This window comes from Semicossyphus pulcher, unplaced genomic scaffold (genome assembly GCF_022749685.1).
Source record: "Semicossyphus pulcher isolate SPU_LCO1_2020_fin unplaced genomic scaffold, fSemPul1.0.p SCAF_10, whole genome shotgun sequence".
NCBI lineage: Eukaryota > Metazoa > Chordata > Actinopteri > Labriformes > Labridae > Semicossyphus > Semicossyphus pulcher.
In genome coordinates this window covers 20,692,888-20,720,590 of record NW_027211604.1, presented here as the reverse complement: position 1 = coordinate 20,720,590, position 27,703 = coordinate 20,692,888, and the positions used below count along the sequence as shown (strand labels likewise).

Here is a 27,703-nt window from a genome sequence, read left to right as displayed (position 1 = left end):
CATGTTACTGGTTCTGGTAGCTTTTCTTTGGGATTCAACATGATCCTTATTTAAATATGTGATAAGGGTCAATCTTGTTTAGTCAGTGGTTGTTAGAAGGACTAAAGTGTCATTTTGAGTCATTTAGCTATTTGCAAAATCATTAAGGGAGTTACTAGTGATAGTCGTAGTAGTTTATTTCGGTCAGCATCTAATTTCTCCCCGCCCAAAAACACATAAAGGTTATATAAACCCCGAATAAACCACATTGAGGGATTAAATAAAAATGGAGTTCTACAGTCTGCATACAAAGACCCTCAAGTTGAGAAACTCTGCACCTCAGTTTCGTTAACTTTCATCTCAACAGGAGGCTAAAACAGAAGAAGTGAAGAAGTTGTTTGAGAAATGTGTGTAAAATCGCGACAAATATTCCATTAATTATTTAGTCAATTGACCACATATCTTAGTCAGCCTTTAAGCAAAAAGTTTCTATAATTTTAAATATTTTTGACATTTAAAAAAAAAGACCAAATGATGACTATTTGTTGTATAAACAAAACACTATCATGGCTGCTTCATAAAGGCCTGTTTGGCATTTCATATGTGTACTGTGTTTCTACTTCTGTACGACATTGAGGGACGCACAGCTGAATACATTTTCATTCCTATATTAAAAGCAGCTTAAAGCAAGAAAGATAAAAGGTTAGAAGGTCAGAGTGCTACCTTAACCCTCCTAAAGAAACACAAGGAAAAGAGTGAAGTGAGTAGACGGATAGAAAAGCTTTACACTGTCTAAGAACAAGAAGTACCCGCTCTATGAACATCAAATACAGGCATGCACATACAGGAATTAAAGTACCATCCTGTACCAGATCAACACTCAGAACACACAACAAGATGTCTGGGAAACACACACACACACACACGTCCATCCCTCAGTAGGAGAGTGTAAACAGGTTGTAAATTTCCTCACAGGGACAGATGAAAGAGGCAGAGCACATGGCAAATTGTCATGTACGATCACATATGGCCGTCACACCGACTCTGTTAGCGAACAGTAGAAGCTGCAGCACACAGGCGGGTACGACATGTGTGGCTCAGACTGCAGGCTTATTAAATGAGTGGAGGGAAGGGATGGACACAGTCCTACACTTCATACATGCAGTAATATAGATGAATACGTCTCGTACAGCTTAAAGTGTCATGATAAAGTGGTACTAAGAAGTGTGTTTTGTGATATATTTTTACCTTCTCTTCTCTCAAACCTTTTTCTTAACTTCCTCCTTATGCTTTGCATAATGCAAGTCATACTCGTGTGCATGAAGTTTAAGCAGAGATGTGGCGTCACGACCAAAGTGACAGGCTCGACTTTAACCCAACATGAAGCAAACTCTGACCTTTGTCTCCTCGCTGACCTCAATAAGGGTCACTTTACAGAGTTGGCAATATTTATTTAAGCTAGATATTCATTACTTCCTCTACAATAAAGTTTATTAGTCACATGTAGGCCTGTATGTTTCATTCAGTACATATAGAAAATCACCTATCCCCTTATATGTCAAATGAGTTTACACACAGCTTAGATTCATCCATATACCTGAGAATTATTCTTGTAACAGCCTATAAAAAACCTGGTGTTACACATGATTTGGTTTCAGTTTTGTGGAAAGTACAGAGTGATTATTTATACGTGTGTTTATGTTTAGTGTGAACCTCGACTGATCCAGAGCAGTAGTGGCTGATTAGTGAGTGTAATGAAGAGGAAATGAAACAAGGGTTAAATTCCCAGAGGTCACATGACTTCTTTAAAAAAACACTCTCACTCTAACAGAAACCCACATATTATAATTAGCTCAATATTGAACAATTTCCCCATAAAAACAGCTGCAGACTGACGGGAGTTGGCTGTTAAGACTGAAACAGATGCAGCAGGTTCCCAGCATCGCTGCACGGGATTCAAACTGTTTTTATCTGCTTTCTTCTTGTTTATAAAAGTCAGTACATCTGTGTGCACGCTTAATAAGATACTGGAACATTATTTAATTACTTTGTTATTAAATGCTTGTTAACTTAAATTTACTAAATTGGACACACATTTTTGAACATCTGAAGCCAGCATCTGCACCTCAGCGCACATCAAACCATCTCTGTGTGGATGCAGTCTGTCTGACAGGCGGTTGCAGCGGCAGTTAAATCCACAGTGCACTTTGTAACTCCTCACCGAGCAGCAGCGCGAGAGGGAGGAGGGACTGTTTACAGGTTGTGAGTGTGGCACACTGACCTACAGACCTTGTGATGTGGATCTCTGTGCGTCTGCAGAGTTTCTTCTTTAAATGTCCGGCTAAACAAAGCAGCCACATGCTCGCTCTGGGCCGCTGCTGAACATCCAAACATGAAAGCAAAGACAGAGTGAGGTGTGCACAGAGTATGTCCTATTAATTACTTTTGATTTTAAACCAAAATGTGCTCCTTTTTAAGCAGGTTAGGGGGGGCATATAGAGGGGTTATATTCTTTAAAGTTAAAAGTTAATAAAGATGAAATAATATATTCCCTATTATGACTAGAGCTGCAACAATTAGTTGATTCATCGATTATTTAGTTGATTAAAATGTAATTGTTCAGTATTTTGTCAAGCAAGCAAACATTTATAATTGCATTATAGGTCTAATTGAGGACATAAAAATGCTGCAATGAATCCTTTTTGTGCGATGAACATCTCTCACTGTATTGTCACATTTGAACAGTTGTTCCAATCCAGAACAAAAAGGTCTCAAAGGGACCTATGAAGCCACAAACACTGCAGACGTTTGCGCTGTCTTCTTATTTTTAAAAGCTCAACAAATTGTGCATGCAGTATGAATGAGTAGACGTGAAATACTCCTTTCCCATCTAAATTTTGCGCGTTGATGCCGGTTTTTTAAACCCGGGAAGACCTGCTTATAGATGACGATTGTTTCTTTTCCCATTGCCAGTGGAGTGTCCTCCTTTCAGTATCTTTTCTGCTGCGTCACCGTCTGTCGTCACAAACGTGCCGGAAACAGGGTTAGTAAACACTGAAGATGTTACGGTGGTTAGGTCTTTATTGTATCTATTACTCATTCAGTCTGTTTATCAAAGTCTGCGCCAACAAATTTGGAACGATGTTCGAGCGCTGCTCGGCAGGCAGAATTTGTAGCTGAGATGACAAGGAGTCGCAGAGGTTACAGACGGAGCATAGCATCGCGCCGGGAAGGGGGTGGAGATAAGCGTGTCAACACAGGTTTTGTGTTTCCATTAATGCCGATTGGAGCCAAGGCGATAATTACCTACTACTCTCTACTGCAGAGTCATTTGACCCGCGTCTGAATGCCGATTGTAACCTTTCACACTAAGCAAAAGAAATGGGTGTTATCGGGCCTTTTGACCAGTGGGAAAGCAGCTATATGTGTAACTATTTGATATCTACTGTCATGTGAGAGAAACAATGCTGTCACTGATTAACAAGAACTGAGAACTCCCCTCTGAAAGGTCTGGACAGCTCGCTCTGTAAACAACGATACGGGAGAAACTGCATGGTTTCGCTCCACAGGCCAATGACTCACCTGGGTGCTACATCCCGTGCACACACACACACACACACACACACATACACACACACACACATCATGACGACCTCACAGACAAACACAGGAGCCTAAACAAAGAGTTGCTACTCGAAACTTTCCCTCCGTCATCCTTTGTCTCCGTCTCTTCCTTCTCTTATGAAAGTTTCAATTCAAAGTGCACTGCGTGTCCGCTTTCTGTTTCTCTATATTTCAAGTGGAGGATGTCGCATGCTGCTTTAAGGCATGAAACGTGCCCAGTGAAATAAAAGTGTAACTCTCTTCGTTAACTTCAGAGGCTCGTGGTTGCAAAAGTGAAAGGCAGGTGGAAAAAAAGAAACATCCTGCAACATGTTTGACCTCTAGCATCCTCTTAGTTACAAGAAGTGTGGGAGGAATTATGGGAAATGTGGTCTTAATTTAGAGAAACACCAGCACTAACACCACATGAGGTTACTAACTGTCTCTTTTTTTCCCTCTCATACAAACTTCCTAATAAACGGCTTCACGATTGACTTGATGTTCTGCTCAATACGTGTTGAATACGTCACATTATGTCTGAATTAATGTGTCTGGATGTTTAAATAAAATAAGGTATACAACAATGTTAATAATATCAATCAAACAAACCCACACTTCCTTTGCCAACACCTGTCTTTTACTGCTCCGCCGTCTCCCCCTCGTCACTCCTCCCCTCTGCGCCGGAAAGAAATAAGTGGATGAATAATTACAGGTATAAACACCTCGGGGCCATCTGAAGGGTTTTTTCCTCCTCTTCTGATATTCTTTTAAACATTTCCGCCCCTTGAAATAGTCTTCTGAACTGTTTCTCTTTAGGTGCCTTCACAGTGCGCTACTTCAAAGCCGACGGGGCGATGAGGACGCTCTTATGGTCATTTGTATTTTAATCGTCCCCCTCCTCCCTTTTCCCCCCGCCTCTATAATGCTCCCTTTACCTCTGCAGCCCTCCCCTCTTTTAAACTTTATTTACATTCTATCTATCTTCATCCACGTCTATTTTGATCTCTCGCTCATATTTCCTGCAGCGATGGGGGGGCCTCGGTCTACCTGCCAACATGTGGCCACACACACAGATCCTCCGTTATTCATCTGTGATGTTTCTGACTGCAGGAGAACACCCGGATTCAGGAGCTCGCTTTTTCTTTATTCATCATTGCGTGATTGGGGATTGAACATTTTTTCCTACGTCTGCAGAGCACTTCAAAGGGGTCTGAAATTTCTTTATTAGATATAATAAACACAAAAAATCAAATGTGATGTCAACGAGGAAACTTTTCCTGCATGTCCTCTCATGAGCTCAGCCCAAAGAAGGATGCTTTATGCATGTTTGACAGCAATAAGAGAGATTTTCTGTCCAATCATGAACCTCATTTTCCTCTGTAATCTTGGACTTTACACAACCCTAATCTTGCACTTACATACATCGCAACAATAGTGAGTTAAGACCCCCAAATTCCTCCATATCACATTGGTCTTTGCCACGGAGAAACTCCCAACTTTTGCAGCTTTCAGCAACTTTTTCTCAAACAAAACAGATGGAAAATAGCATGAATGATACTTTAAACCTTTAAAGTCTTAATATTGACGGTAAATTTCCTTTAAAAGACAGTTAGAGATGCAAGATTTCCATCCGACCTGAGCGTTTGCCGTCTCCGAGTGAAAGCTGCTTTTCTTTTAGGCCTCTTAAATCAGAGTGCCGGGGTCCTTATCGTAGGCAGTCAGAGGCAGGGAGGCCCCCGCGCCGCTCATCCCAGCCCCTGGGTCTGCATGAAGGGGGGATTAGGGAGGCCTCAGCCTGTGTTGCTGCCATTGTTTACCCAGGGACTAGGGGCTGGCTGAACAACCCCCCTGTCAACACCGCAATACAATGGGAAACAAGGAAGTGGCAAGATCCTTGAGGCTTGCACACACACATGCCGTTCCCTTGATCTCGGAGGATCGACTTTGTATTATTTGGGAGATACAAGGAGGAGGAAAAAAAGAGAGGGAGGGGGGGACAGGCGGGGAGGGGAGCTTGTTAACACCAGCAGCAGATTTGTGAATGGAGTACGAGGAAGAGGCGGCGGCATGTGAAAACGTTTATAGGAGAAAGACATGAAATTCCCCGCGAATAATAAAAAGCAAACAAGCTGTCAGCTGAAGAGGTCGATGGTAATTAAACGGATATTTCCTCACACATTTTTGGTTTGGTGCAGAGAAAAGCCATAAAGGGACATTTTGAAAGCAGAGAAATCTTAGAAAGTTTCACCCCTACACTTCCCAAACAAGCAAACTGTCGTCATCCTGTCAATTTAGAATTCAAGTCTGTGAAACCAAATGTCAAATGAGCAGGAAATTCCCCCAAACAAGACAATGACACTCAACACTAAGCTGTAAATTCCAGTGACTAAGTTATGTCATAAAAGCATTTAAAAACAAACATTTTTATACTTGGTCTTATTAGCTTGTTGATACAGTAAGCAGGTCCAGGTAGACTGAGCGGAAAAGACTGTAAGAGTGGCGTGCCGTCTCCGGAGCTTGTTGACGTCTTCGTGTGACCAAAGCTTCCACATCAGAGGAAGTTTCACAGCCTCTCTGACAGCGAGTAAAACTGCACTAAACCTAATATCAGGAGCTAAAATTATTTTCTTTACATGTTTGAAAATGTACCTACAAACGAGACAAGGTGACCGTCTGCGAGTCTGAGAAGAAAGTGTCTCAACAGACAACTTCTAATGCTTTTCTTCTCATCACAGACTTTTATCATCTGCTCTGAATGAGCTTCAAATGAAGTGGTGCTTCTTTCAAAATAAACTGACGGATTTACAGACTGAACTCATAAAAAAGACGGTCATAAAAGTTACTGATTGAAATCTAGTTTAAATATTTGTCAAAATAAAACCAGCAACCACCAATAATTCCTCATGCGTGAGTCATCGGCCACTTCAGAAAAAGTACAGCCCCTGTTTTTGTTTAGTGGGCGGGTCGACCTCCGATTTTGAGCCACCGAATCTCCATTAAAAATCACGCAATGACTTCAACTTTTATTTTCCTCTTACGTGTTGCTATTTTCTGATCTGCTGTCAGAGCTGAAGTCTGCTGCAGCAAAGGTCACATAACTCTGGGGCTTCACATTAAAAACCTTCAACTAGGTGACCATTGATGGGCTTTTATTGTGAAGCAGATGCAGGAAGTGCAGCTCGAGTTATGGATGCCAACTGCCAACGATTAACTCTTTCAATAAGTAGTCTGTGCAAAGAAAGAGCTATTATTCTGCACTTTTCTTTGGACCATCCATCCGCTATCTATACTGCTTAACCGATCAGGGTTGCAGGGGGCTGGAGCTGATCCCAGCTGTCATTGGGCGAGAGGCGGGGTACAGCCTGGACCAGTCAGTCACAGGGCTCATCAGACAACTACAGGCAATATTAGAGTCACCAACAACTTTGGACTGTGGGAGGAAGCCGGAGAACCAATGCATGCACGGGGAGAACAAGGAAACTCCACACAGAAAGGCCCACTACGGCCAAACCAGGATTCGAACCAGGAACCTTCTAGATGTAAGGGGGTGACAGCTCTAACCGCTGCACCACCGTGCAGCCCTTCTTTAGACCAATTAGTTCTAAAAGCTGCACAAGAGGAAACAGATGAAGACTAATGATTTAAGTTAAACACAGTCAGAAGATTATGTTAAGATGATTCAAATGTGACAGAAATCTTGTGATTTCCAGCTCCTCTGTTGTCTTTTCCTTCATCTATTTACTCCTTCACTCCACTTCCAATGAAAAGCGCTTTACATACCGTAATCAAACATTCAACAACAGTGGTCGCTAACACTCTGATAACTTTTGATCAACATATCGAGCATATATTTGCTCCCCAAGCTGGTAGAAAATCTGCATGTTGCTCGAAAACGTTCAGCACTTTCGACTCTTTTTCCCACTTCTTCCTCCGGGCTAAGTGTGATGTTCTTATACTTTTTCGAACGCAAAATTAAAAGGGGACTCTCTAGCTGAAGTTATCTCAGATCGGAAAAGTAAAGAAAAAATTTAGCAAGTAGATGCTTAACCCAGCTCAGATGTCAGAGGCAGCACAGACAAGAAAGCAGATGGTGGAAGGAGAGTTTGGAGAAAGATGGGAGGATGCTGAAGAGGAGGAAGACGCTCAGTTGTTATTGACAATCTCTCCTCCGCTGGGGTTTGACTCCTCGAGATGACAAAGACTCGTGATCCCTTCAAAAACACAGTCTGCTGGTAATCCACAGAATTATACAAACAGCCTGCGAAGGTCTCACACACAAACAAACACACACACACACAGTGTATTAGCGCAGAAACACACCATGAACGCTGCACACAATTCGAGCCCACGGCCACAAACTTGAATAAAACATGCACGCACGAAAACATGCCAAAACCTTAGATACATACAAATGACTGAGTGCATATTGTGTGTGTGTTTGCTGTTTATTACGCTGTCTCACACACTCGGCGTAAAGCTTTATCCAAAGACAACAAGCCGAGGGAGTTTAGTCATATCTCTGATTCCCACAAATCCTCCGTGTTCGGCCACTTCCCCTGAAAGCACGGCTGATATCTACATTACTGTAACAACAGCGAAACGTCCCATGAAACGCTGTAATAGGAGAATTATCGCTGAATGGGATGAGGAGGGTTTTACAGCAGCCTCTCCAGCGTGCGTCTTCACCTCTCAGCAGAGAGATTACAAGCTGTTTTACATGAGATGTTAACGTTAATACCGGAATATAAACTGATCTTTTTTTTCTCTATTATCTGGCTCGGGTGAATGTGACAAATAATGTAAATCTTTCCACAATAAAAGCAGCAACGGGGACTCGTTTTTTGCTGCTTTTGTGTGAAGTGAAACAGATCAGGCAGAGACAAACGTTTGACGTCCTTGGACAAGCTCTCATTCAAACCCTCAGTCTGTGATATGTATGAAAGGGTGTGAAAAACCAAATATAAAAGGAATCTGAAAGCAACGTGGAATTATTAGATGAGTCTTGCAGAAGAAGAGATGAACCCACACAGCGTCGGGAAGAACAGAGACAAATTTTACAGTTAATATCTGACTTACAGTCATTCAGCTGCTGCTCTCACAATGACTTTAAAGTTTACAGGAACACAAAAGGTTTTTGATAAATTGCCCTGGTGAATGCTGACAAGATTCAGCCTCCTTTTGAAGAAAACCGTCACTGCCTTCCAACAGATTGTGCACAAATGATTCAGAAACTCTGGACAGATAAGAGAGATATTTCCTTGTTTCCAAAAACACAATAACAATTAATTAATGTATTAATTTTTTTGATTTGTTCCTTGATTTATTTAGTTTTTAAAACATAAAAAAAAGTGAAAGATATTCAGTTTACAAAAACACGAAACAGAGGAAGTGTCGAACATTTAAGAAGCTGGAATTGAGGAATGTTTGGTGCTTTTATTTTGAAAATAACATCAACAGTTAATCGATTATCCGACTAGTTGCCAATTATTTTTTGCTGTATTCGATTGATTTGCTGATTATTCCTCCAAAACGAATAGAGCTCTACAGCTGTTGGACTTTTTTTTTTTTACAGTGTTACAATGTTACAATTTCATTTAGCAGACCAAAGTGACAAAGGCATACATCTGAGAGTTGACGCATCACAAGCAAGGCGCAAGACAGGAAGGAACAAGGTCAGTAAGTGCCAACAAACAGCTTCAAGTGCGACCGGACGCTGTTGTTGTATCAGGGACAGAATGGTGGCTTTTTACTGAACAGATACATTAACCAAAAAGGCCCAATTAACCAATGTGCTGACATGATTTGTCAATGTTATGTTATGTTTCTTTATTTGGTCAGGGACAACATTAACCTTATTTAAAACAAGGAGAGATGCATTGCACCGAGACACCGACACTTCACATAAGAAACAATTACACACTTGACAAGTTACTTCACTTCAGGTGTCGCTGGCACTATAAAAAAGCAGCAGCTAACTTTTGAGTTCATGAGGCAGAGGGACAGCAGACAGACGTGGACCGCAGACAGACGTGGACGCAGACAAAGGTGTAACACGCGTTGCCTCGTCCCATATTAACACCACAATCAAGTATCTTTGGGTTTTGTAGTGCTCCTCTGCTTTTCAAAAGTACCCTGAAGGCATTACCGTCACTTTTAACTGACATTTCAAATAAGAAACGATTACACAGAAAGATACTTCACTTCAGGTGTTGCTGACTCGATACAAAAACCAGCAGCTAACTTTTGACTTCATAAGGCAGAGGGGCAGCAGACAGACGTGGACAGCAGACAGACGTGGACACAGACGGAGGTGTAATATGCCTCATCCCAAATTAACACCACCACACTCACAAAACACCAAACACAAGCATTTTTCTTCAAGTCTTCCAGGCCTGTAGTTTCCTTTCCATCTCTGCCATCCATAATCATCAGACCCCCCCCTCGCTTCAAACCCCCCTAGTCTAAACCACCACTCTCAGCCCTTTCAAGTGGCAGGTAGACGGGGCCCGATACGTCGCTACCGCCTCACAACCAGCGGGCTAATTACAAGGGACGCAGCAACAAGTGAGCATTGTGTGGAGTCTCGAAGACACACGGGGAAAGAAAGTGCTCTTTATCTTGCCACCACGACCCCCCCCCACCCTCGCACACTCAGACCACCCCCCCCTCACCCCCCACCACCCCACCCAAGCATCCCACCCTCAACAAAAACAATCTCTGGGAGGCTCAGCTGCGGTTGGCACACCCGGGTCCGGAGAGAGAGAGAGGAGCAGACGAGGGTGAAAGAAGGGGAGAGACACTGATGAGCCACACATACCATCACACTCGCTCACCGTGTTTGTCTAACGGCGCGCCGGATGTGCTGCCTTATGCAATAAAGAGTGTAAAGATGTTTGAGGAAATACGAGTACTCTCTTTCGTACTACTACTTCAATCAATTACATTCTCAATCATAGTGAAGGGTTATTAACACACACGCGACTTCCTGGGAGAAGCCTCTTTTTTAAACCAACAAATGCAGCTTTAAGTATAAAACAATGAGCCAAAACTAGCAGAGAGACTTCTGTCTGGAAGTTTCTTTTCATAAAAAAACAATGTTTAAAGATTATAAAACACCTAACCCTTTTTTCAGGTGACTTTTTAAAGTTCAATATGGCGGCTTCAAGTCAAACTAAAATGGACTACAAATAATCCTCGGGCAAAGAAGCATTTTTAGACAAAGCAAGGGCATTAACCCTTAGGGTTCTTTTAATTTGAAGCTTTATTTGACAGCATTTAGGGCTTCAACTAAAGATTACTTTCATATATTATTGATTTGTTGATTATTTTCTGGTATATTTAAATATTTCAAGGATGCTCATTTTACAGTCATAAAGCAGAAAACAAACAAGAGAATATTCAAATTTAAGAGGCTAAAATCAAACAATTTATACTTCTTTTCATAAAAAAAATACTCAAAACCAAAAGTTTTCAAAATAGTCGGCGATAAATTTAATTGTCATCAACTTTCAAAGCCATGGTATTGAAATGAACACACTAGAGCAATGGTTCTCAACTGGTGGGTCGAGACCCAAAAGTGGGTCGAGGAGCTGTTTTCAGCGGGTTGTGTGCTTAAAAAATAAAAAGTTGTGGCAAAAAGTTGATGCTGCGCTTTTATTTTGAAGGACATGGGTTTAGTGTAGTTTAGTCACACTCCATGTATCCACTGATTGTGTAATCCCAGCTAAAGTTACATTCTTGAAACTTGACTCCCACAGTAGCATTTATTTTGAAGGTTGCAGGAATATCTTCCCCTTATGCACTGCCACCACTCTGCTAAACTATTATACTGTTACGTTCTATGAAGTTGACAAACTGTGATGATGCGTTCGGCCTCAGGTCCACACTGCACTATTTTTAAATGAATTTAAGTGGTTACAAAAAAATGTGTCACTAAGAAGGAGGTGGGTCCTGAGGCGAGACCAGCTGAGAACCACTGACCTAGAGCTTGAAATATATATTTCTAAACATGGGGAGCATAAAGTATTTCTAGTGGCACTTGGTCACAGTCCATCATCTCTTTTGACCCTTCAACGACCCATTGAGATCTCCCCTGACCCAAAGCCGGGTCTTGACTCTGACTGTGTAGTCAGACAACACCCTCACAAAGTTCCAGGTGTCCTCAACACGAGTCCATAATGCAGACTCTGTGATGCAGCAGGTTCCTCGTTCACCGTGCACCACATTAGATCAGCCTTCAGCACATGTGATCACACGAACATCTCTGCTGTTTAACAACATCTCGTCTGCTCGAGCGGGGGGTTAATTCAGGCTACAGGATTACACAGCACGTGAGAAATGAATTAGAGACACCCGCTCGTGTTTGGTGCAATTAGTCAGCCTATCCATGGTTATTGGTTCTTATGGGTGACTTGAAGGGATTTTATGATGCATTTTTCAGGGCTGTCTGGCTGGATGAGTGATACTGCAGACTTTAAATGCCTCCACCAGTCTTTCCCAGTGTTTGTTTAAGCGCTCTAACCCTCAAAACAGCTATAAAAGCAGCATCAATACTCTTGTGATTCACCAACGGTACAAACAGACGGAAAACGTCATGCAAAACGCTTCGTGATGACGACATCAATCATATTCCAACATTGGCAAAGGCGTAAACAAAAACAAGCTCTTTTCCTCTTGAGGCTGCGGTGCTCATGAGGGAACGCATGTCTGAAATACAGCTTTATTTCATAAGGCAGTTAGCGGGGAAACAGCACAGTTCAAAGCCAAATCAGAACACATGTTAGGTTTGTGAATGATTTGCAGAGCTACGCTTGCGATCACGCTGACAGTGTCTCTTTCGAACATGAATCCATTGTCACTGTGTGAAGCTACAGGCAGGTTTGAGCTCTGCAGATATACATTTAAAAAAGCGAGGGAGGTGTTTCATAGCCTTAATCGACACAGACGTATGTCAAGTAATCCTTATGCATCTCAATTATACAGTATATACAGTATATAAAGAAGCACTGCTGTAACAAAAAATATGTCCTGACTACAACAACACAACTAAATGTTTTTTTAAATGTTAATAAAGACATGCAATACCCGACTGCACCCAGGTAGGACCTATACAAATCAACTTTATTATTTAAAACCACAAAAAAAGTTTGGATTTATAAACAATCACTTACAAAAAATCTAAGAGGAAAGATAAAAATGCTTTTGTTTTTTAAAGTTAAATGTTAAAAATGACTTAAGTGAGGACAACTCTGATTTTAAGCCTGTAAGTTGACTCATTTGCAACCATGATTTAAGAACAAAACATGACGGAAAAGCAGAAATACCAAAAAGCACTCTTAAGACCTCTGTCCAAAAAGACCAGAAATATCTTCACCACTTAAACATCTTGCATGTTTTTCAAGCTTCTCTGTTTGTATCTATGAAATTCTGGCTATTGAGCATCTATTTGCTTCAGCCAAAAATACTCAAATGTAGCCTGCAGCGGCCAGCTTCAAAACCTTTCCGCCCCAAAATGTTTGCTTCTGTAATTCTTATTACTCCAGCAGCGTCGACATACTATGTCAAGAGCATCGCCGCCAACATAATTTAAAAGTTCACTGAATAAAAGCAATAAACAACATGTGTTCCGTACAAGTCGTAGCAGAAGTGCACAAACATAAGCAACTAAGGACCTCAGACGTCCCTCGAGTAACCACAAGCAGAGACACACTGATCAGTTCACTACGGCAAGCAGGAGAATCAAAACACAAGTGGACTTACAGATGGAGAAACGGAGCTGTTGGGGAGGTAGGGGTCAGGCAGCATCAGGAACGGATACCCCGGATACGCTGGCGTCTTGTACATGCCTCCATCTTGTTGCTTCGACACTGAGATCAGACGGGAAAAAACAAGAGTTAAAGGAGTCAGAAATGTTTTAATGAGTCAATGTTTAATCATACTGAAACTTTAAGGTTTGGTCAGCTATAGTTGTCATCATTTCACTGTAAGTGAAACATTATTAACTCTATAATTAATAAAAACAAATCTGATACTTACTCTCAAAACACTGCTAAAAGATTAACTTGTGTGCCTCAGAGCAAAAAGGAAAAAGGCATCCAAAATCAAAATGCAAACAGAGTAGGTGAAGTATTTACAAGTGTTCTAGTTACTACATGTTATATCCTTGTATGAGCACAGACGACAATACATGAGACAAAAGCGTTACAACCGTCACCCAGCCTGAGAGGCGTGAACTCCTTTAGCCTATGTGTTAATTTATCTCTCACCACCACCCATATTAAGCATCAGAGGCCTCTCTGTGGGTCATCTATAACTTGGTTATACCTGCTTTTATAAAACACAGAGAGACACAGGTAACTTTTTTTTTTACTGTTTCCACCTGATATGTTGTTTTTGTCGAGCTTTTCTGAAGTGCCAACTTTTAAGCGGGAACCAGGACGTCAGAATATAACATAGTGTGACCAGTATCATTCAGAGCGCTAACCTGTGGGCTTTTTTCTTAATAACCCCCAAAATCTATATTTGAAGAAGATTTTGCTCAAAGAAACAAAATTTGAGAGCATTTTCCTTTTTCAAATGATTTAAGTTTGCAACACAGTCTACAGTGAGGCCTGTAATTAAACCTGCCATGTATACATTCACTAAATGTGCCTTCTTCTAGGGAGGGATGGTGAAAATGCTCTGTTCTTTTGGGTGGCAACTTTACAGAAAGAAGTTAAAAGAAAAAAACCTCTCAAGGACCCAGGCTGACCCCACTTTTCAGGCTGGCAAAAAGCTACACTGCAAAAAATGTCAAGGGTCACTTCTAAAGAAGCCTGTACATCTAAAAGGTGTTCAGATTAATCAGCACATGTTGAATCACGCTATTGTAGTAGTATCTATACAAAATCTCGAATCTGTAGGATAAAAGCCACTTAGCAATTAATTAAAATCTCATCCAGATGTTTTTTTAAAGACCAAGAGACTTTCAGAGACACTGCTCCGCAAAATAACTTCTTTAGTCATGCTAATTTGGAACAGATACAGAGCAAATCTCCCAATTTTATAGCTTCGTGATTTAGCTGAAGGCTGGTGGACATTTTTTGCAGTGTACACCTGAAAACAAACTCTTTGAAGTTGGCTTTAATGCTGCGACACGTGTCCGCGTGACAAAAATACTCCTAACTTTGACACAGAGGAGCTTTTTTGTGCAGGCTACCATAGATAGCTGGTAGTGGCTTTATGAACCGGATGTGAACTGTTGTGTTAATGTTTTTTTCTTACCACCGTCAAGATGCTCCCGGTGTTTCTCTGGGAAGCCCCTCTGCTCGCCCTGCTGTGCCCGTCTGACCGCCTGGAAGGGACCGACAACAAACACGGTTCAGGTACCCAAAGAAACAGTCAAGAAAAGGGGCGAAAACAACCTTACAAGTGTTGTAGAGTGTCACCATATCATAATTAATGCTGTGTTTATGTTCGACTATGATACTGCATCCCTGTTATGTAGTTAACCTGAGGTAGCCTGTGAGTTTTACTACTGTAGCCCTTAAGGCGATTCACTGCGCTCTTCGGCTTCATTCAACGCTTGTCAGCAGCGTGTAAAATAAAACAAGCTTTCTTTCTTGTTCATACACACTCACACACACTCCGTGTTACCTACCGCTGCGTTCGGACTTTGATTTATTTCCGACTCGTTCACCAGAGAAGACTTGAGGTCGGCCAGGTCTCTCTCCGTGAACGCGTTTTCTTGGATTTTCTCCTCTTGCTCCCCTTCGTCTTTGAACGATATCATCTCATCATTCGCTCCCAGGTCGTCCCCGCCGCCGCTGCTGAGCTGTGGCATGTCTGCTACTTTCCACCTCCTCTTGCGATGTTAAACACTTTTTTTAAAAGATTAATTATCACCCCAAAAAAGTAAAAAATAAAGAAGAGACTTTTCTGTTAAATCTCCTCAGTCCAAAGTGCAAGGAAGCCCCACCACATGCAGGGAAAAAGTTGAGATGTGGCGTCCCCCGGCTGCTTGGTGTGTAGAGGACTAATGTTTCCCTACAACAGCAAACAGCTCATTTGAGCCCAAGACAAGGCAAAGAGTCCCGACATCAAAGGGCGCCGACCGGATGATTGACAGGTCCGATGACTTGTTGGGGGGTTGTACGATTGTTTCGGCGGAGGGCTGAGCCTCTTAAAGAGACATCACCTCCGCGAGCTCAGCTGCACAGGCATTATTCATGACTTCCAGGGGCGTGTTCACACCATCCACGGTCCCCTGGCTGCAGACAGACTGCTGCCAAAACTTCAATACAGTTAAACAAATGTTCCCTGAGAGCAACAGTGCAGACACGAGAAAGAGTGGCTGCATAAGAATGTTAATCCTGATAGTTTTTAATATTGTGGACTAGTGATTACAATGATGTGCTTTGGTTTCAGGAAACATAAACATTTTATTGTGAAACCGAACCCTCTTCTTCCTTATTACCAGTGGTTTAAAGTAGCTAAGTATTTTCTTCAAGTACTTACTTAAGTACACATTTGAGGTACATATGCTTTACTTTAGTATAATTATTTAATGCAACTTTATAATGTATTATACTACATTTATTATAAAGCCATGTTGTTATTAGATAAGTTATGATTAAAATAAACTTTATTGTCATTACACAAAAATACAATTATAGATTCTGAGACAACAAAATAGAGTTTAGATCTAATCAGCATCCAAATATATATATGTGCTTTTAATTCATTGTTCTTTGCTGTTTATGCATAACCACATCCCAATTGTTTTCTTATTTTAATGTCCTATACTTTAGTGTTAATGTTGTTGTTGGTTTTTTTAAATGGCTTTATTTTATTGTCTTTAAATGTTGCTGTTATGAAGCACTTTGACTATGTTTTGAAAGTGCTTGTTAAATATAAGTTATTAATTATTTTATTTTAATTATAATTATCATATTTACAGTGGTGATAAATATAATAAATACAAAGATGCAGGTACCAATACTCTTACTTAATTATATATATAGTATGAGCAGTTACATTGGTATAACGACCTACTTTACAAATAACATTTTGTGTATCTAATATGCAGAATTCACTATACAAACAAGTTAATAATCGCTTTGCAACAGTAAAATGCTTCATACACATTATTGCTTCAACAATAATCTAAAAGTTTAATCTAAATATCTATAATATCTTAAGTTCTGCATTCACTACTTCTAATACTTCAAAGTAATGTTATTTCTGCCCTTAAAGGGTATCTCGATCAAAACAATAACAAAAAAGTAGTTTGGTGATGTATTAAAATAACATGGAATTATGCCAGCTGTTGTTACAGCTTCCAATCTGTCTAATGTGACAGACAGAAATCATATTCATGGATGAGTTAATGAATAAATATTTATGTTTTATTCCAATGAAATAGCCGCAAGCCACGTCAGCTAATGTAAACTCAAGGTTTCTTAAGATCTTTTATCGCTCTTTGAAGTATCATCTGTTGTTTCCTGCGATTCTGCAGAAGTCAGGCGACCCTATAGAACCACCATTACTCTGAATAAATTTACAGATTTATCTGGATGTAAAAACTTAAACTAGTACAAAACTCTATAAAATAAATAAAAGTTTTGTTGTTTTTTGAAATGATAATACAGGAACACTGGCTTATGATGTTTACATACTTTCACTTCCATTATGATTCAAGGATTTTGAATTAGGTGTTTTTACAGTGTGAATTGTTTTCCTTTATCAATGAGTCTTTCCTCCTCCTCTGATTATTTCTCAAATTAGCAGCACTTTGACCTGTTTTTACATCTTCTTCTTTACAATATTGACATAATAATCAACACCTCATTACTTCAGAGCGCAGCCATAATCCTTTTATTATCAACTGGTTTAAAATCAAATGATCTTCAAATGACAAGGATCCTCTTTGAGGAGCTAAAACTAATTTTACATCCAAATGTGCGTAGAATCATTCTTTTCTCAAATGATGAGCCTGTTCAGGATTCCCCAAAGGTGGTCGGTTCCCTGCATGCTTTTCCTTCTGAACATTCACTAGGATTTGAATTTAAAGTACAGCAAATCTAAGCCGTTATTTTAAGATGCATGACTCTTAATAGGGTAATCATTATCTGTTAGAAATGATAGATACATTCTTTAATAGCTACGCTCCCATCTAATGCATCCTTGGTTTACAAAGTCAATCAAGGAACTCAGCAAACCAGCTCTGTGATATGTCGCATTGGTCCAAACTGCTGTAAGCTCCTATACAAACATTTGATACAGTTAAGAAAGAGAACTTGTTTCCTTACAATCTGCGTGTCAAAGTTTTTAATGTGAGCATTAATACAAGATGAAGAACTTGCTGCATAGTGTTGCGACCTGTGTCCGGTAACCAATCACCCGGAGAAGAAAAATAGCTTTTGACAACATGCAACATTTTACGTATGTTATGAAAGTGACGTAGATTAACCCAGAAAGCAGCGTTTCACTTTGTGTGTGTTGTGAGTCTGCCTGCGTCAGCTGTGGCGATGGTGCGAGGGCATCCTGTTGTGTCAGCTGCCTCTTGTGCATGAAACCCTGACATGTCTTTCTTGTGATTGGCTAACATTAAAGAAATGTCTTGTCATGAGCAACGCACTCTGAGGGATTCATCACTACCCATGTAACTTGATTTTTATTGTCCAAAATGCCTCTTTGGTATCATCCCCATCAAGTCAGTGACAAACTTTGTTAATTATGCGCAGTGATTTTTACTCCTATCCCAGCAGTCCTTTTGTGGCGGCTGTTGTCACACTGTTCAGTTGGTCGTTTTCACATTCTGGAACAAAACTCCTCATTTGCATGGACAGAAAAGTGGCAGCTCAGGCAGGCAACAGCAAAAAATGTAGGACATTCTGTGAAAAAACATCAGAAGGCACGGCTTGCTCATCAATAACAGATACACAGCATGTTTTTGGCTGGTCCTTACATCCCCCAGATTTTGTAACAGTCTCCAAAACAGCAAAAAGTGTTAGCTATCGCAACTACTCGATTGGAGGAGGGGAAGACGGGAAAAAAAAAACATAGTTCAAAGATGTAGACTCGGAGTTCTGATTTCTTATCAAACTTCCCCTGTTTTCCTCCCCATGCCAATGCATTTTTAATGCTGATACAGTAGCAGAGCTGGTCTTCAGAGTTTTAATTGAGAAATATTTATACACTCCCATGCTGTGACTTAATACTTGACTTAATCTTGAGTCGGTTGCCTTGAATGAAAATGATGATCCACAGCTGGGAAACAGAATTAAATACAAACAGAAAAAGGGCCCGGTATTTGCATAAAACTGCATATTTATACAATATCGTCGATGCATATTAATAAAAAGATTAAAATGAGCGTTTTTAATGTATGCAAATCTAAATTATAAATGAGTTGTTTAAACTCCTTGTTTATTCGCCTTGATTAAATATAGACAGCTGTTTTTCCAGGGAGACAGCACCTCTCCTGTGCAGGCCACGCTGCCTCGTGAGCTCGCCGCGCTCTGATCTTAACACTGAATATCTGCGCTGATGGTTACGCACATTCATCACATGAGTTCACAGGTTCACCTCAGGCTGTCTCTCTCACAGGCTCGTACACTAAAGAATAAATCCAGAAATGGTCACACATGCTGTCTCTCTTGAAATACTTTGAAGCACTCTGACCTACAAACACTTTCTCTCTCTTTATATGCCTCACACACACACACACACACACACACACGCTCTTTCTTTGCTCCTAGTGATTTGATTAATCGTGTCAGATCAGACTCGTGTTTTGAGTTTACACCATTCTGCCTTATCAGTCAAGAGTTTTTGTGATCCACACCCACCCTGAGCATCTTTCACCATCATCGTTTACCTCAAACTGTAATGACTGTTGTGACGTCATGGATCATGTGTCGGCAGGAAAGACCATATAAGGGAACATGCGCGATAGAGAAGATAAGCAGCCCACACAGAAAACAAAAGGATGTTAGCAACTGTGAGCCCAGGAGGCGAGCGTTTCACATACAGACACAGATACATCTTCTATTTCTGATAAAGACTGTGGCTGATTAAGGAAATGTGTTTGATGTAAATATGTTTGTGTTTTTATTTATCTAAAGCTTAGGGAAATCTTGCGGAGAAAAACATACGTATTAATGCTCTAAATGTTCAAAATATTAAGTATTGAATGCAAAGAAAGCATAAAATCTCTTTAAGAAAATGTTTTGTTGTATTTGGGCTGTGGTTCCCGACAATGAGGTCAGGAGGATACATCTGAGGGCTCACAAACCGATGTAATGTTGTCACCGCCTTTGCTTTATTTCTTGTGAATTATTTGATACATTTTCTATCTTTGAGCCTGTAAAAGTTTAATTTGAAACCACATTATTGTTGCTACGTGTCTGCTTGTTGTCCACAACACTCCAGCATTTTCAGTCTATCCTTTGTTTGGTTTGAAATCTCCACGATTGTGTTTTTACATGTAAAGTGAAAAAGCAGACGTATGAAAACAGTGACGCAAATGTTCGCTTCCTTTTTAGATCTAATCAGTCTCAAAGTGTCTGTCCCTGATCCTAACACATGAGCCTATTGTGGAAGAAAAACAGCTTCAGCCTTGACGACCGGCAGGTAATTCATCCTGGAAAAGTTTTACTTCCCTCGTTGTGCAGCTACATTTTTGCGTTTCATATGGCGACTAGATGCATGAACAGCAGGCAGGTTATTATTTAAAAGATTTGCAACAGTTTCCCTGTCCAGCAATGTTAACAGCTGTTTCCTGCTTCATATTTTTAATGACACACGTATGCCCATTGTTAGTGAATAGTCATGTGATGTGTGTTTTAAGGCACGTATGATTCCTGAAATTGTGCTTAAAGGCTGCTTCAAAATGTATAACTGTAGTCATGACCTAAGTGATCGCAAGCTAAGGGCCTGTGTCCACTTACAGTGTTTTTTCTTCTACTAAACCAATGCAGTTAAGCGTTTTTAGCACTCAGCGTCCTCAGCGCTAAAATGCCCTCGGCGTCAGCTGGTTTTTGTCGCTGCGCTCACAGTGCTCTCTGTTGAAAATAGTTTTGGAACATCGACGTGCTCATCAGTGTTCTCACTTCTCCCTCACCGACCAATTAAAATCAAGAAGGGGCGGGACTTCCAAAATCTACTTGGCGCAGGAGAGGTTGATCCTTTTGTTTTTTTGAGGGTACAATTTCCAGGTATAGAGCTGCTGCTAACACCAGGACATGATTCCTTTCAGTATTTTTTGTCACATTTTCTTGAATTAAAGCAAATATTAAACATACAGAGCAATTTAAAACTGACTTAACGGTCACTACCAAGTTAAGCGGAAGTGCCACTGGAAAACTTTCATAACCTAGCAACAGTAAGCTCCAGTGAGAAGCGCTCTGAAATTGAGGTGGTGGGTGTTGCCAGCTCAAAAAACGCTATGAGTGGGCACAGGCCCTTAAAAGATTCTCACGGTGGTGATAGGAACTGTGAGGGGCAACATGATAGCTTTGTTGAATCCAAACATCATTTTTAAAGATAGTGTTGGCAGTTTAATTTGCATGTTTGTAGAATTCTTTTCACAACCTGACAGAAAGAAGAAGAGAAAAGAAAAGAGATAAATCTGCTTTCTGTGGGTTTTGTACGACTGTTTTAAGTCCAATCCCGACTGCATGCAATTATTGGAATGCTTACCTGCCTTTCTCATTGAGCATGAGCTGAGTCTTCGCCCTCTCGTCGACTCATCCTACATCGTTAGGATCATTAAGGTGTTGGGGCCGACTGGATTTGACATTTGTTGGATAGTTACACAGTTGGATACTTTTAAAATATGGTTAAACCTTTCTGTGCTTTGATTCCTACTGAAGCTTTAAAAACAAAGATAAACGTATACAGAAACTACACACACATGAGCTCCACTATCAGAGTGTAAAGGCCTCATTTAATATGAGCAGATCATTTCCACCGCTCGGTCATTGGTGGGGGAAACGCTCCCTCTTTAACATGTTTTTATTTTTTTTCCAAAGATGAATCACAGGCAGTTCAAAAAAAGATTATATACTGTGCTTTCTAAAGAAACATCAGGCGCATTAAAGCTGCAGAGTAATTAAATCATGTCCTTTCATTGGGGTTAAGCCACATCCAAGCGAACAGCTCTTAACTGGAACCACTTGTGTGCTTTTTATTGGTAGTTTTCCTACAATCAAAACCATGTCCTTCCAGGCAGCAACCAGCCGGCGATGTGGAACCTCAACAAATCTTTCAACAGTTTGCGTCGAAGTTTCTGACGTGAGACAGTGGAATCATCTACTCAGACGTGAAATATTCTACAATTAGGTGGTTTTAAGCAGATTACGGGCTATGATTGACTTATGTTTGGTTGCCTTTAGATATATGGTGCACCAATTTGCATGCAACATTAAAAAGGAAGAGAGGATGATGTTTAGGTTCCATGCAGCATAAAAAAGGGTTGTCCGGTATTTATTCTATCCTCTTATTTATGATCTTAGACATTCCTTTAGAGCAGAAAAAGACTCTCAATTTGTGCAAAAGTGTTTTATTTTACAAAAGACTTTGGTAGTAATTTGAGGGGATGCCACGTAGCTTCTGCTTAGGTGGGTTTGATGTCTGTCCCCTTATTTACAAGTCGCACAAATAGATTGAAACGTGAGTAGCAAAAGAGTAAAGGTTTGAGACCAGGGAGCTGAGAGCAAAGGAGGAGAGTGGCTCAGCAAAAATAATCCCAAATAAGAAAAACAGAGAGAAAACTTGATACGTTATGCCGGATAATGAGGGTTATTCAAGTTCTAGTTTGCTGAGTGTTTGCTGATTTGAATGTGTCTGTCTCTTTTGCAGTCCCTTTACCTCTTCGTTAGCTCCTTATCAAACATTTATGAGCTGATATCACAGATCTGCGGAGGGGCTTTGGGGGTGAAATCAACAAACATAAACAGAGGAGGAGAAGAGCTTTGAAAAACACATCGCCGGCCCGCAGTGGAGGATCTGTGGACGGAGATGCAAACACTCTATCTGTGACTTTGAGATCTGAAAGTAATGAATGTACTTTTTTTTTTAATCTCATCCAGAGAGTTCAGCAACTACATCAAAAATACCACAACTGGAGTCAATAATACATAAATAATGTTTGGCGGAATAATGATGCTTATCTAGATCACAAGAAAACAACAAAATAAAAGCGTAAGAACAGTTTCCAATACATTTATTTTGAAGTAATGTCACCTAATTGTTTCAGTGAAAGAGGCTCATCTAGATTAAAGCCAGATTTAGCCACATTAAAAGCACAAACTAATAAATAATTGAATAAAATACCAACTATCCAAGTTATAAAACAGTTCTTTTTTAGCAACTGATGAATCAGCTGAGTTTCGACGAATCTGTTCCAGGATCTCCTTCAGAGTGCCATCCTCCTTTCATTTCGTCTGCCTTGGTGTAAGAGGAGAATACCCAGATTTATTTCGAACCGTCTCTATCTCTGTTTGGAAAAAAAGAAACCCTTTGAAAAAGCCTGCACCCGGGCCCGCTCTCTTCTCCCTGAGAGCTCAGAGGAAAGAACGAGCGAGCTGTGGTTGGAACAGCTCCATCTTTGCTCGGGCTCGCTTCAGTTCATGAACTTTTTAAAGACGTGCATTAACAAATCATGCCCCGGCTTATGAAAAACAGGGCTGATAGTGACTGGAAATAGCAGCAAAAGAGCTGCTGCTGCACTCACCGTGTCACCACGCACGCACACACACAGGTTAGTGAGGTGAGGTTTGTCTCAGCGTGTCGCTGAGCTGAGCGAGGTGAGGTGATCTGCAGGATGAGGCTTCAGGTTTGAAGGGGGGTTACCAAGAGGGGAAGATTGTTTTTTACCCCATAATTTTTAAAGCAAGTATGATGTAACTTTCCAACATAGTCTTTAGTAAACCAGAAAACTATAACATTTATCCCCTCTACACCTCAATATCCAACAACAGGAGCAGACTTATGGCTTGGTCTAAATAAGGCACTGTTACCTCAGATTGCTAATCTTTGATTGGGTACAAAAGTGTCATCAGTTTGTGTTTTCTGCGGCTCTTATTTTATGCATCCACTATTTTGAGTTCTTCATGCCGTAAAAGCTGAGCCCACTTTGCAAATATGGCATGAATTCAGGTTTCCACCGAACGTACCCAGAACTTTCAGTTACAGGAAATACAGGAACTTTCAAGAAACTAAAGGTTCCTTCAGCTTGTGAACTTTTGTATGTGTTCCCAATGCAAGCTGATGTTGGGTACACACTACAAGATAATCGGGCCAATTTTAGGCCCGATTCCCTTCTGACAAAAGTAAGCAGAGTCCCGATTTTTCAATGGTTCCAAAGATGATCTTACCAGATTTTCCTCTGGTTTGAGGTACGTTAAGAGTGATTTTACTTCCTCCAATCTGCGACCGATTTCAAATCCGATATCCTGGAACCCGAGGACAGTCAAGCAAACACTCACGCCATGTTTTTACTTAGTTTTACTTTAACGTCGGGTTTGAACGCGAGACATTTAGCAAGATTTCCAGTATTGCGAGTCGGGACTGCTGGTGAATGGGTTCTGTTAGTGTGTGGTGAGCTGTTTTGGTTATGTTGTTGCTCTCCACACACTACAGGAACAAAACTGTTAAATCTGTCATGTGTGGGGTCTCTCACATTTTCAACATCTTAAAAATCTTTTTGTGAGGGCCATCCTTGAAGTCCAACAAAGATGAAGCAAATTAGTTCACTGACGTATGTGAAAGACGTGGCATTATGGGGTGCATCTTTACAACAACGGTTTTGCTAACACTACTGCGAATACGCGACCAATCAGAAACATTCAGCCGTAGAAGCCCCTCCCTCAATGTTCCTGAGGGTTTGGAATGTGCTACCCCACGAGCAGGAACGTTTTCAGGTGTAAAATAATAACCCAAGAACTTTATTTAAACCCTGATCTGTGTGGTTGAAATAGAGTTTAAGAGCCAACAAATAGGGAAGCAAATACAGTGAAATCTGCACCACTGTTTATACACTGCAGAGCTTTTTCTGTGTAGCTAACATTAGGAAATACAAAGATAACTGGTCCGAGGATTTTAGGGGGAAATTGCATAACACAGGATAGTATATATGAGGACATGACCATAAAAGCATTCATGGTTTCAATGAAAGTGTTTTACGACACACATGAATCTAAATCATTGAGATGGCTCAATAACAGCAGTTTTCTCGGATCAGCTTTCTTTTTGGTTACATTAGATTAGAATGATGATGAGGAGGAGGAGGATCAGACCTTGGCCTTTGGTCTACAGGTTACCGTGCCCTCTACTCACACACACACACACACGCACACAGAGAGAGAGAGAGAGAGAGAGAGACTCTCACACACACACAGCTCACTGGCAGCATGGGGAGAGACGTGCTGTAATCTGGGAGGCAGGGAACAAAGGGCCTCGTTAATGCAGAGACTCGCAGGGGCCTTTGATGTGGAGCCAAGTCATTCACTCCTCACTCCTCACACACACACACACACACTCACACACACACATATTTACAGAGAGACAGAAACACGCATATGAGACACACACAAGGACGTGCGCACACAGCCTCTTACCGCAGAGCGTCTCAAACACACACTTTTGCAGAAAAAGAAAATGCTAAAAGGAGTGTAATCTCTCAGAGTAGAGGCAGCGTGCCTGCTATTTAAAGCCTGATACATTAGATTTGAATCAGCCAACACTAAACACGCTCACACGCTGATGAACCACAAAGCTGCAGCTTGGCGTGATGGAAACAAACTTTTTTTTCCATTGCACATTTTCACCCCATGTGGTGAGATAAAAATCCCACCGTTTTGTTAAAGTGAAGAAGATCATGTTGATTGTAAAATAAAGAAATGTAGAAATCTTAAAGGTTACAAAACGGTAATAGTAGTTCTTGAAGCTCTTGTAACATGGTTGTGTTGTTTGGTTTTAACAGACGTAGCACTTAAAGAAGTAATGCTTGAAGCAGTACATGCAGTTATGGGAATATTTGACTGTGGACAGGAAAACTCCTGCCAGTGGGATGTACTGTGACTTCCACAAGTTTCAGAGAATATGCCTTAAAAATGTCTTTTTTCTTTCTGCACTAAACGGTCAAACATTACATTTGTTAGTGAGAGTCACAAACTGTCCTGTGTGAAAAAACAGCTTTACTCTAATCAGAGACTTTCTGAAACACTTTCATTATTTAAGTTCAATCTTTCACCCAGCAACAGCTTAAGAGACTTTTTTAATTAAAACAAAATGTAAACAGTTTTTTTTATCTGGGTTTAGTTTTTGTGTGACTTAATAGCTAAAATAATGGGGGTATTTTTGGTCATGCAATGTGTTTTTAGTGACCCCCTGACCTCTCCGTTAGCGACACCACGAGGTTGACCTTTATGGTGGTTCGAGTAAATATGGCAACCATTAGATTTATTTAAGTGAAATACTCCACAAATCTCCTCAAATGACTGGCTGTATAAACTTTGACCATCCCCTGACATTTCATTCAGCCCCACCATCAGGCCAAACATTAATTTGACCAATACATTAGTACTTGCAACGCTAACAGGATTTCCATCTACCTCAACTGGATTTGTCTGTAGCGCTAATTAATTGTAATTAATTACATGGTTTATGCTAACAGGCAAAATTAACATGGCTCTCCTGCAGCCCAACTGTGCTTTGACTGGCTAAAACTTCAAGGTCAAAGGGGGGGGATCATAACTTTGGACATATTTCAAATTAAAACAACATATTTGCTAACCCATCTGCTACAATAGACAACAGCCAAAGTTAGCATTTAACCACTTCCAAGCTAACGTTACTGTTTTACAGTGAAAAAAGATAAAAAAGGAAAGGGGGATATTCATAGCCAATAATGGTATCTAGCTAAAGATAATGTTAGCTAGGAATTGGTTGAATGCTAACGTTATATCTGTTGGCTATCCTAATATGTTTAGAAATGTGTTGTTTTGATAACTCATAGCTACCGTGAGCTTAGTCACAACACCTAATGTTAACGTTCACCCAATTCCTACTTACATAACTTATTAGCTAACATTCACGTGGTGCTAATGTTAGCTGTTGGCTAACGGTAAGCTCATGGGTTTTTACATATAGTGTTAACATTACGATGTGCAAACCTGGAACACAGCAGTACGACATCATAACAGCACCCTGAGTGTGATCTCATAGGAAAATGGCTGCTGTGGGAATACTGGTAACATATGTACAGTGGTGGTGAGCCTGTGTTTCACCTGTTTCCCCGAGTTTTGCAACTATCGTGCTGTGGTTCACCTGTTTCCCCTCACCAATCACAGCACGATAGGTGCAAAACTCGTAGAAACCTTTGAGGGGAAAAATAAAGCAAACTGTAAGCTTGCTAGCATGCTAATGATAGCATTTGGCTCAAAACACCACAGCATCCATTATCCATACCGCCCATCCCGTTCACAGTTGCGGGGGGCTGGAGCTATCCCAGCTGGTACACCCTGGACTGGTCGCCAGTCAATCACAGGGCTGACACATAGAGACAGACAACCTTTCACACTCACGCCCACACCTATGGGCAATTTAGAGTCACCAATCAACCTTACAAACATGTCTTTGGACTGTGGGAGGAAGCCGGAGACCCCAGAAGGAATGCACAAGGAGAACCTTGCCCAAACTGGGGTTTGAACTGGTGACCTTCTAGCTGTGAGGCAACAGCGCTAACCACTGCACCGTGCAGCCCAACAAAACAGCATGTAAAACATAAAAAACAATAATACAAATATAATCTATTGTTATCACCTACTCCTGTAGTGAATTTAAACTATTCTATAATATACAGTATGTGGTAGCAGGTGTGGCTGTAGCTGTAGTAGTCTTAGTGTAATTATGATAATTATTATACTATTGTCATCTGTATTGTTTTTGTTGTTATTATGCTAGCTGAGTGGCTAATCCCACTTGTCTCATATTGTGATGCAGGAAGCTGCAGCTGTCTGGTTAGTGTGGCCGTGCTGTTGTTCTCCTCTGCTGAACCAACCTGATATTAGCGGTTAGTGTGTTCACCACAGCCGGAGAGGGCCGGCTGTGTATCTGATGAAGGTTCAGCCCAGAG

General features: G+C 40.8%; 1 protein-coding gene across 12 annotated transcripts in view; it reads right to left on the bottom strand.

The window, feature by feature from the left end:
• The window catches only part of tcf7 (transcription factor 7), a 79,537-nt gene extending 63,927 nt beyond the window's left edge, over window positions 1-15,610 (bottom strand). For 11 of the 12 annotated variants that reach the window (XM_069667647.1, XM_069667681.1, XM_069667672.1 and 8 more), the window contains exons 1-3: window positions 15,221-15,610; window positions 14,845-14,914; window positions 13,342-13,448 (exon numbers count right to left, since the gene is read on the bottom strand). In XM_069667647.1, coding sequence (XP_069523748.1) covers window positions 13,342-13,448; window positions 14,845-14,914; window positions 15,221-15,403 — 360 coding nt within the window. In that variant the 5' untranslated portion in view covers window positions 15,404-15,610. Of the gene's footprint in view, window positions 1-13,341; window positions 13,449-13,617; window positions 13,649-14,844; window positions 14,915-15,220 lie in introns of those variants that run through there. The other variant, XM_069667727.1, reaches the window with a different exon arrangement.
• Between the last annotated feature and the right edge of the window lie 12,093 nt (window positions 15,611-27,703).